This window comes from Parasteatoda tepidariorum, chromosome 1 (assembly GCF_043381705.1).
Source record: "Parasteatoda tepidariorum isolate YZ-2023 chromosome 1, CAS_Ptep_4.0, whole genome shotgun sequence".
Taxonomy (NCBI): domain Eukaryota; kingdom Metazoa; phylum Arthropoda; class Arachnida; order Araneae; family Theridiidae; genus Parasteatoda; species Parasteatoda tepidariorum.
This window is the reverse complement of record NC_092204.1, coordinates 61,708,498-61,720,541: the sequence shown is the minus strand read 5'-3', so window position 1 is coordinate 61,720,541 and position 12,044 is coordinate 61,708,498. Positions and strand designations below refer to the sequence as shown.

At 28.0% G+C, this 12,044-nt stretch overlaps 1 protein-coding gene across 1 annotated transcript in view; it reads right to left on the bottom strand.

The window, feature by feature from the left end:
* Positions 1-3,948, bottom strand: part of LOC107452658 (U4/U6.U5 tri-snRNP-associated protein 1) — a 39,547-nt gene extending 35,599 nt beyond the window's left edge. The window contains exon 1 of the mRNA XM_016069204.4: positions 3,112-3,948. Coding sequence (XP_015924690.1) covers positions 3,112-3,661 — 550 coding nt within the window. The 5' untranslated portion in view covers positions 3,662-3,948. The remainder of the gene's footprint in view (positions 1-3,111) is intronic.
* Between the last annotated feature and the right edge of the window lie 8,096 nt (positions 3,949-12,044).

The window sequence follows — 12,044 nt, the reverse complement described above, 5'->3', positions numbered from 1 at the left end:
AATCTTGGCAACTTCTGGACAAATTTCTTGATTTTAAAAACATAAGTATTCTTTATAAAAAAATCTTATTTTTAATAACATTATCTATATTTTTAAGGAAATTTTAATTTTAAAAATTATTATTTGTTTTTAAAGTGAATTTTTATTTCTTAAAAAAATAATATATATATATATATGTAATCTCAAAAGTAAAGTCTAGTTCTTAAATATATGATACATTTATAAGTAAAAATTCAACATTTTTTAAATCTCATCTTACTGTTCTTACTAGCGATTTTTCCAGTTTTAACTCTAATTATATTAAAAACATTACTTAATTAAATCAATAAATTTTTAAAAAACTGTGGTTAGTATTCAAACTTTTAATCAAATTAAGCTTTAAGTTTTATGAACAGAGTGTCTAAAAAAAAACTGTATACTGAATACCTCTTGATCTAAGGGTTATAGAAACTTAGTTCCAATTGAAAATATTTTTCAAATTAAGTTAACTTTCATATAATAGTTTTGATCAGGTAACTTGTTTTCAGTAAAGTTAACTTTTTATAGGTTGCTTTAATGCATCAACTACAAATTAGAAAAGTGCTCTTTACTTACTCTTAAACGAATCTGTAAATTTGTATAAAAAAAAAAGAATTTAGTCAAAAAAGGAGTTCAGAAATTATGATTTACAGAACGTTTGTGAATAGAGATAAAGAAATCATCTGTTTAAGGGACCGTATAAATATACTATTATACATCTTAGACACCATGACATAAGCAATTCTAAAATTCTTTTCGTTCATTGCAAACTTATTTTGAATGAATTTGTAGAACTTAAAGATGTGTTGATATGTTAAGCTAATTATTTTAATCTCATCATTAGACAAATAAAATATTAACTAATAAACTAAATTCATGAAAAATGTAAACTGAATTATCTAAGAATGAATTTTTAAATGCAAGTGACTCTTAAATGGTGGATTGTAGTGCATAAATTATATGCCTATTTGATTGAAATTATTTGAAGCAATTTACATTTAAAAATGAGTAAGTGAAATACATTGATAAAAATAAAATAGGTAAAATTATAACTATTTTGCAAAGTTAATCTAGAAGTCAAAGGTTGACAGTTTGCAATTTCTCATAAATTTGAAAGAAATGCAACAATTTTACCTCATAATTTATTTATTTTTTTGTTGATGCTGGAATGTAATAATAAATTTTACTTAATAATATGAAGCAAAGTTATGTACGTTGCTCGACCAAAAATAAAATTTATGTTAATAAATTAAATGTGCTGAAGAGCTAATAAAAAAAAGAAAATAACGAATTAAAACACTACAATCTCAATTAAGAAAAAATATATCATTTTTGCAAAGTTACAGGTAATTGAAAATTACATATTTACAATTTACTTTACAATGATTAGAATTTAGCTTAATATGGAGACAAACTATTACTTTTGTTATGATGAAACATTTAATATGCGCATTGATTTTTTTGGAAACAAAAAAAGCAAATATTGTATAATTAAATGCTTGTTAATGTATTATTATTAAAATAATTTGTGTCTTAATAAAACAAATACATAAATAAAAATTTAAAAAAAAAAGGAATGTTGAAATTTCAAATGTTATTGGGAACATAATTTCAGTTTCTTGAAAAACATTTGCAATAAGTAAATACTTTTGTGTATGTTATGTTGCATTTATTCAGCTAATAGTGTTAACTCCCGAGAAATGTTTTTTCTTCTTTCTATTCATTAATTGATAGATTTAGAGTTTCAATAGCCTAATCAGCATAGGTGGAACCAAAAAAATAAATAACGGCTGATTAAATATCAGATGGAATTGATCCCAACAGTTAATTTTGTTACATTTTAAAAATAAGACTTAGATATAAAATTGTAAATAAATTATGCAGTCAAAATAAAAAATACAAATATATGTAGCATTTTTAGACTATATTTACAATTCTAATTAAGTTAAATTTACCATTTATTAAAATTTTGTAATTTTAAGTTATTTACTTCTTTCATGTAATTTCATTCTCCCTATTTTAAATGAACTGAAATAATATGTCAGATGCTTATAAAAATTCGCCTAAAATGATCATTACTACAAATGCATTTCGAAAACGATATTCATTTATCAGAGAGAAAACCTCATTCCATCAGGAAAATGAAACATAATCATGAAATATATAATATAGCCTGTAATTTCTATTCAATTTTCTTTTGCTGAATTACAAGCTGTCGAGGCAAAGAAGGGTTTGGTTAAAGTCATTTTTATCAGTGGATACTTTATTAAATGCAGTTAAAGATCAAATGAACTTCGCTTAGTTTGTCGCTGTGTTTTTCTTTGCTTTCCGGTATATATCACATTTTATCCGACTTATTAATTTTGAAACATGTTCCCAACTTCCTTTTTTTATTGTTTTTGTACTGAATCAATAGATAAGAACTAGGGGAAATTTCCATATCCTGATCTTTGGTAGAATAATCGCCAAGTCTTGGGAATTTCCCAGCAGCGGCATGCAAGAAACTAAAAAAGACATCACAGAAAGAGATTAACTCGAAAGGTGTAACTCATAACCGCCCCCAGGCAAACATCTACACATTGTTGTTTTTTTAAATTTGCATTTTTAGAATATATTTAGCACTTTGACCATTGTAGTTCGTGCTACAGATCACGATACAGAAATATCACCAAGAACTGTTTATTTCAGCAATTTAAATGAATTTTGCACGAAATTATTTGAAAAGAATGACGTTTTTTCTTTTTCTCTTTATTTGCACTTCATTGGGGGAGATTTTTTGTATCCAGATCTACGGCAGAACAATCGCCAAATCTTGGCAACTTCTGGACAGCGGCAAACTGGAAATAAAAAAAAATTAAAGAAAGGGACATACTCGAAACGTATAACTCGTAACTCATGGGAAAACATCTTTTTTTAAAAAATTGCAAGTTTAAAATCTATTTGGCACCTTGGTGATGGTAGTTGGCGCAACTGATCAGGATACGGAAATATCCCCCGTACGCGTTATCACTGAGGTATCGATAACGAAATATCTCAGAGTAACATAATTTGGTAAATAAAAGGTTAGATTAATGAGGTTTTCAATTAGGTTACCTTCGTCATCAGATTCTAGCTCTTCCTTAACAACAGCACTTCCTAAGAAGGGAATATCTGATGACGGACGACTTTTTCTACCTTCTTCTGAACTATGCTCTTCTAAAAGCTGTTCCTGAGCGAATTTTTCTAGAGAATCCTCATTCGTGTCAAGTTTGCTTCTTTTCCGCAATTCCTCTATCGCAGCTTCACGACGGCGTTTTTTAGAAGCACGTATAGAAGGAGAGGTTATTTCTTTGTTTTCGGTGAGTTTTTCATCCAACAGTTTATCGACATCAAATTCATCCTCTAAATTTACGTTCCGTTTGCGAGAGCTGTCCGAGTCACGACTATCAATATTATGAGGTTCACGGAGCACATCAGACATTTCACTGGGATCAAATTGACTCTTTCCATCTTGTTCTTCAAAATCAGCTATATCAGGGCTCTTTTGTTTATCCTTACGATGACTGGATTTATGAGCCTTTTTGTGATCTCTTTCCCTAGAACAAGACCGTTTCTTATGTTTCTTTTTATCTCGCTTCTCTTTATGTTTTTTGGAAGAACCCATCCTAAAAATGATTTCAGTTACACAATTAAAATTACCAAGTGCTAAAAAAACGCAATTAAAAAAGTTATTAAATTTTACATATACAAAATAAACACAGCAATAAGTTAATCAACGATTGACTATCTCACAAAATATAGCGAAAACACTCTTAATCGAATAATTTCAACCCTCTAAAATTTATCAGTTGTATTCTACATCAAAGCACTGAGTTTTATTAAAATATTATGAACGAGACGCGTTTAAACTCATTGGTGCGTAATTTTTAAAATACTCTAGCTGTTGTTTGTGACAGGGGTTGTTGGCTCCTCTTGTAACCGCTAAGTTCAAATGCTAATTTTGTTGCCATTTAAAGAAAACAAATTGTTTCTTTCAATCTGCCTCTTACGTACTGACGTCAATTTGTCATTTCACCAATCAGGTTGTCATATTTCCCCGACTGCGACCGGAGGAGCGAAACGATCCTCTTTTTATACTTAAAATTCTTTTTAAGCATTATTTGTCCCTCAGTGATCGTAAAGACACGGTTCCCAGTAGAACACTGAAGTCCAAGCCTCACAGGCTGCTGTCAGTAAGCCGCTAGGCGACCTCTTTAATCTGCCTGAGTAAGAACGGAGAGGGTCAAAATTGCAATGGCACATCTTCGGATTAGAGTGCTAGAGACATCTTCGGATTAGTAGTCACTCTACTTCGGATCATCCTCAGGGATGTTTCGCACACCGTCACCAATAGCCCATTCTGCAGCTGTAGTGCGACGTAAATAATGTACCTCTCCCTTTAAACATTATTTTATACATTTATTAAGGACTACACGTCTGCCCGCTACCACTTAATAAACTGGAATTACTAATACTCTAACTAGAATTTACGGTTTATCTAGAACATATTTGCCCAACCTTTTGCTGGCTCATTTCACCCATCAGATTATATAGTGTGACGGATTGGAGAGAAAGCATCAAAATGTCAGGATATTGCAATTGCTTTATGTTTGTTCCTTTCGATTTAATTTAAAATTTAATAGCTGAAAAGTCTCAAAAATTTAGCTACTGATACTTCCTATGTGATTTAAGCTTAATATTTTAAACAGTTGAATTTCGCTCTTTCTATCAAGTAAAGAAATGGCTATTTTGCCAAACACAAAAGATCACTTTAAATACACATCTAAAAAGGAATTCAGAGGAAGAATTTTAATTTTATCTCAATTTATTTATGTAAATAGCATCAAGTGAAAAGAGACTGTTACTAAGTACTGTCATGTTGTATTTAAAAAAGAAAAGAAAAGAAATGGGAATAAAACAAGAATTTCGTTAAATTTTAAAGATTATACAAACAAATTTAATAAAATAATAGAAATTTAATGACTTCAAAAATGATTTGAAATTAAAAAAAAAGAGAATAAGCTAAGGTCTTTTTATGGTCAAATAAAATTCCAACTAATAGTTTTTCTTTCCATGAGAATATTTAATATAAAGAAAACAAAAATAAACAATTTAAACTCTTAAAGAAAATGAAACAGATCTTTAAACATAATACAGTGCAATTGCAAAAAAAAAAGGAAAAAAAAGGCAGTTTGCTGATAATAAATTTCGTTTAACTTTATGGAGAAATGAAAATTTTCTGAAACAATGGTGATAGCTAGTAAAAAAAAAAAAAAAAAAAAAAAAAAAAAAAAAAAAAAAAAAAAAAAAAAAAAAAAAAAAAAAGGAGTAACTTATTTAATGAAAACATGCACTCGATATGATTCTGACTAGTTGCTATTAGATCGAGATAAGAAAAAATATGCTCCAGCTAGAAACTTAGCACTTTCTTATTTTATTTTTTAATAAATAGGGTCTACTTTTAAAGCACAGTATTTTATTCTTCTTACGTTCGTATTTTTTTTATCACTAAAGAACACAATAATTTTCTACCGCATTAGAATGTTTTTTTTCCGCATTTATGAAAATAAATTTATAATTATAAGAAGTAAATAAGATTTTTAATTTAAACCCATAACACATTCCTAAAAAATATTTAGTACACAATTTTTGAGTGGTATCCATTTCTAATCGTTTCCGTTTATATTTGAATATAAATGTTGGTCCTATAATAAAAATATTGCACTTTTAGTCTACTAAAATCACAATTTTAGTCGACAATCGTATTTAGTAGTCTCTTCCGGAAGATGATTTCTCATTCCGTCATTTGCATTATTTGTGGGTGTGCTAGTTCTGATTTCCATCAGCTGCTTATGTTCCTGTTTATGAGTTTAATGGCTTTATTTACCATATCATATTGGCCTGTTGATGTTGCTTTATTTACAGCGTCTGTGTAGATAAGTTTCCTTTACTATGTCAACTCTCTAATGTTCTCTGTTTAAGCTATCCTTATTTATTGGTTTTAGAGTAAAAATTATTCCAAGTTCAGCTTATGTGTTGAAGAAAGATAAACAAACAATAAGGATTTACCCCAATAGGTAGCAATGTTCTGTTTCATTAAGATAACTTTTTCTAGAGAGGTAAAACTGAGTGTTCTGGTGCCCCCCTTTCCTTTTTGATATGTCTATGCTGGGCCCAAAAAGCTGCAGGAGAATACAACTACATCCAAGGCTGAACATAGAACATAGGTTTCACATGAGCAGGACAGAATTTATTGTACGAGTCACCCTCAAAGCATAAAAAGCCTCGTTTTCATATTTTGCAGAATTTAAGACCCTTTATACAAAATTGCAGTTTTTAAATAGATATAAATAAATTATCTACTATTTTTTTTTGTTGAAAAACATTAATGTACAAATTTTTTTCAAAAGAATTTTGGTAGGGCCTTTAGCCATCTCAGGTGCTCGGACAATGGATTCACTTTTCCCCCTGTCCCATTCAATGTAGCCTTGACTACATAATATAAAAATGACAAATATTCTTCTAGAATTTCAGATAAAATAGAATGTCTGCTACTTTTTTACTGAAATTCTGGTATTTCAAAATTTCTCACAGAGTTAACATTAAACCATGACCTTTTCTAGAAAAAATTCGAATGTAAAAAAATAGTACATCTATGACTTTTCGAGAATGATACATTGCATACAATGAATATCTTCATTAAATCAGTTTCTAGGTCAAAAAGTTTAGTTCCAACAGGCTTTCCAATTTTAGTAACTAGGTATTATCCCATTTTCTCCTATATGTATATTTTACTTCTAATGATGAGGCAAATAGCTATTAAAAAAACTAGTAAAAATACAATAAAAAAAGATGACAAAACAAGATTCACCGAAGTCATTGACTTAAAAATCTTCTGGCCTGATAATAAAGTACCGTTTATTTCAGAGTCTCCTTTAAGAACTGCACAGTGGCAGAGGTGGTATCTATTCATAGGGTAATAAATTTGTTATATAAAGGAGCCAGTAATTTTTAAGTATTAGCCTTCACTTTAGATTAAAAATTCAAATCCAAAGAATCTAGAAATAGTTACTTAAAGTTATTAAAATAATTTAAAGGTAGTTACAAACATATAAAAATACCATTTTCAGTCTTTAAATTAGTACCACTTTTTAAATTCTTCCAGATCTTTGTAAACCCTGATATTGGGTAGTCAGGAAAGTCTGTGCAGAATAGAATTTCGATTAGGTTAAAGATAGGCAGTTTAAAGTTCTCCTAATTTTTCAGCCATTTTAATTTTTCAATCGATATTTATGTAGTATGTATCAAACTTCTATACATGCAGTAAGATTCCAAATCTTGGTGGTGATCAATAAGATTTAGCGATATATTTTTAAAAACAAGAAATATACTTCATATCATATATTTGGAAACATCCTGAATATTTTTGACAAAGCATGGCTACCTATCGAAAATCAGCATGAACTTTTCAGATGACCCAATAAAATATTACAGAAGTAAAAAGAAATTGCAACCTGCGAGAAATTTATAATTAAAAAAGATACCAGTAGGGAGAAACACTTTAGCTTGCTCAGACTGCAGTATTTAAGGAAATGAACTAACTCAACTAAAATTGTTACTTATATTAAACAATTACAAACTTGTATCTTAAACAATATCATTAATTTCAAAGATAAAAGTTATTCAAAGGTATCTCCTACTCCCCTACACAGAAATTTTTTTTATTATTTATCTTCATAAAAATTGAAAAATTTGCATAAATTATAAAGAGAAACTGTCCACAAGTTCACTTTTAGTTCCAAAATATTTTACATACATTTTCTATTTTAATTTTAAAAGCAAATTAATATTGTTCTAATTAATCTAACGAGTAATTAAGGTATCATCTATTGATATAAAAGTAAAATTCATTGCAGCTCCAAAAATCTAATTTTTTCTCCTGTGACTATTTAAAAAAAAATAAAAAAATAAGGGTGTGCACCGCTACTAATTTTAATAAAATACCTTCAAAATTAATTGCAATACTCAATGGAAATTGAAAGAAATCAAATGAGACAAGAACCTTTATTTTGTACTTTGCTCTTTATTAGTATTTGTTACTCATACTGTCAAATTCTCTGTCACCAGAAAGCAAAAAAAAAAAAAAAAAACTCTTGGATAATTTATTTAATTATTTATCCAGTGAAAAAGGTTTTTATTTTTGAGTACTTTATAGTTTTCGTTAAAAATGTGTAGATGATAAATAAGTAGTTTTGTCAAATCTACACAGTTATCATACTTTGAAAGAAGTATAAATAGCATTTGAATTTTTCAAGATTTGTAAATGGTCCACGGGGATATAAAGGACAAGCTGATAACTTATTATCTTTCATTTAATATGATGAGCAATTGATTACCTATCGAAGCATATAGAAGAGTGTAAAATATTTTGTTTATTTTAAAAATGAACTCACACTAGTTTCAAAATATTTAAGTCTAAATTTTGCATAAATATTTCTCCCAGCTACAGTATTAACTATTTATACTTTCATAAAAATGTAAATTAATTAATCATGTCAAAAACAGAATTTAAGAGATTTTAATAAGTTTTAAAAAAAAATATAGATATCAATAATTTAAACTGATTTTAAAAAATGTGCAGTTTGAATATTTTTTATATAATAATATTGATTAATATATTTTTTAGGGCACAATTTTTCAAAAGACTTTTTATTAATAATAAAATAAAAAAAAAGCATGGAACTATTAAATTTAAACTAGTTATATGTACAATCATTTGCTGGTAATAAATATATTACAATTATAGACATTTAGTTTCCTGTCATATAATTAAATACAAGTGCTTTAAAATTTATTTAACATGTAATTAGTGTACATCAACCCAGTTACCTAAAATATATCTTTTACAATGTGTTACCCTAAGCATTTTTGGAAGGGCTGCTCACACTGCCTGCTCTTAGATCCCTATAAATGCACCCTCATTGCCTTTTTTGTGAAAATACAGAGCCATCCTTTGGAAAAACTGCCTTTTTATCTTATTTTTTTACAAAAAGGTTATTTTCTTCACCACCTGCTTTAATGAAAAATCCAATTCTGATTTATTTAGTTATTGATATTTACTTAACTTTAATTTCATTTCTTCATTTTAGTAAGATTTTTCTTATGTTTTCTACAAGAGTGAAAGTTTCGAAAATTGTCAAGACTGAAAATTTCGAAATCAGAAGTGGGCGTGTCCCGTCCAATAATTTTAAGTAAACAAAAAATTATATATGAATTCTTTTCATAAAAATTGCGAACAAACTTTCTAATAAAAATTAAAATACACAAAATGCAAATAAGGCTTATAAAAATTCCATATTTATTTTAGCAAACCTACTATTGTTCAGGAGTATAAACAAAAAATGCAAAGTAATTAGTTATTTCAAGCAAAAATTACCTCAGCTTTCAATTTTTTTCTGACATCTAATTTTCTAATAAAATAAAGTGCTGGTATTTTAAGGAAAAGGATATACTTAGCTAAGTTAATACTTTGTTAATAAATAACAAAAACAATTTCTTAGAATTCACTTATAGTAATATTTTGTTTCGCTCCGTCTTGTGGTTTTTTAAAAAATACGGAAACCTTTCACCCCTGGTTGTCTAGTTATTTAGTTAAAATGTGCATGAAATTTATTTTCTTTCTATAATTTGGATTAAATTTTTCAAAGATATTGTACTATTAGAAAAGATTATAAACCAATGTTGGGATTTATGTTGGAAAAAAGTATACTTTATTCAAGACTTTGAAAAGAGTGGAAAGTATTTGAAGTCTAAAAATGACTTGTATGATTGTTTAGTAATAAGTTTTAGCTTAAATTTAAACACATGGAATTTAATACAGTACAAAAAAGTTGAAAGTTTCTTCTCTTTTGTTGTTTTACTTTTATACAAAATGTTTTAGAGATTGGTCGTTCTCTGGTTCAGGTCAAAATTACGATCTGTGGCTGAATGAATAGATGTATGAATGGGTCTGCCCTATAAACAGGCTGTGATGTGTTTGTGGCTGTAGTTGTATTCTTGGCCACAGAAAAACAAGAAACGCTACCTCTAAGCTAAATTCGCTTGGTTTCACTGCTTAGATTAGATAATAGTTGCACACTGAAAAAATTAAACTTATTATTCAGAATAAATAAATAAATAGATTCTGATAATTTTTATAGCAGGCTCAATTTTTATTAGTTTCCTCTTTTGGAAGGTGGTATGTTAATGAATAATTTAGAGATTTTAAATTTTTCGATTAATCAAATCAAAAAAGCTTTCAATCAATTAATCATTTTCAAGCTTACATTCTTTTGAAGAAAATTTAAACACAATTATCTTCTACCCTGCTTTCAATTTTTGTTTCGTTATTTTGATAATGAATGAGAATTACTTAGTGAACTATACAAATAAAATGGGATAATTTAAAAATTGGGTCAAATTCATTTATATAATATTACACATTTTGATAAAATTTAACATTGGTATGTGAGTACCCTTTTCTTTAAGGAAGCATCCTGACATTTTATATTTCTAGATAAAACTCTTATCAGTATGTTTTAAAATCTAATCTAATTTACTTTTTATACAGTGTTTTCACTACAGCGCGAGAATCTCTCATATTTTTTTATTTTCTCGCATTAAAAAATTATTACCGCGAGAAATTCGCGCATTCTATAAATCAATTTCAAAATTCGCGAATTTCTCGCATTTTGAAAAAAAATTCTCATTTGCGCCATTTAGAATAAAATCCGTTTCACTCTTCTTCCTGGATCTTTTATTATTTTTAACATCTGCCCCATTATCTAGCTTCCCTATTTACCAGTATTGTTCAGAGCCTTTAAGAACAACAGAACACCATCCTTCCGAACCACGGAACCTCTTTCAGAACGCATTTCTCTGCAACCACGTGTTTACCGTAGGTAAGGTTTCTTCATGTAAGACGTTCAAATTTTTTGCTCGTTAATGTAAGATGGACAAATACCTTGTAAAGCCAATATCTTCTACTCCGAAACGGACAAATGAAAATGAAACAAATGTGGGTAGAAACGATCAAAACGAAACAAATACGCATTTGAGCAACCTAATGAGAATAGCTGATGAAAAAGTAGATGTAGAACATTTTCCATATGATGATGCAGCAAAAATATTCAATGCATTAAAAATTAGAAGATGTTAAAAATGCATTATAATGAAAGAAATTTTTTTTTCAAGTCTCTTAGTGTTTTTTTTTTTTTTTTTTTTTTTTAATTTTTGAAATCTCACTTAACTTTCTGAAATCTCACCCTGTTTTTGAGAAAGGGTGAGAAATTCTCACCCATTTTTTTTTCTGAAATGAAAACACTGTTATAGGATATCTATTTGACAAATGGTTTTCAATTTTAATCGAAAGTATTCAACTATTTTGGCTACAAAATTGTTTTAAATAATATTAATACACCATATTAGATATTTTGGTTAGCAAATGTAAAGAAATTGATTTACATCAAATAAATCTGACTTTTTGTAAATTCCCCCCCTTCAAACTTACATACAAAATTGTATTGTAATTCGTCGATAATAACAATCTAATAATGATTGTTTCAAAATATATTAAAATCAAAATTTTTAGAACAAAAATTGAAAGAGATTATGATTGTCTGACAGCACTGAGATGTTATTAAGCCTAAGTGCTGACCTTGTTGCTAAGAATTATTCTCAGGACATAGTACAAAAGCATTAAACATTCTATCGCTTATTATTTTGAAACAATTTATACCATAATTTTTTTTTCTTCTATCTCTTAAAAGATTTTACTTCTTAGGATTTCCATGAAAACTACTGCTTTCACAGTTTTCCCTCACTGGTTTCATCATCAGGTTTGCAGGCATCATACCAATACATTTAGGATAGATCAGGCTTTTAAGATGTTTTAAATAATATTCATTTACTTTAATAAAGCAGTAAATATTTTTTTCATTGTAAGAGAAAAAATTAATAATTAGAGATAG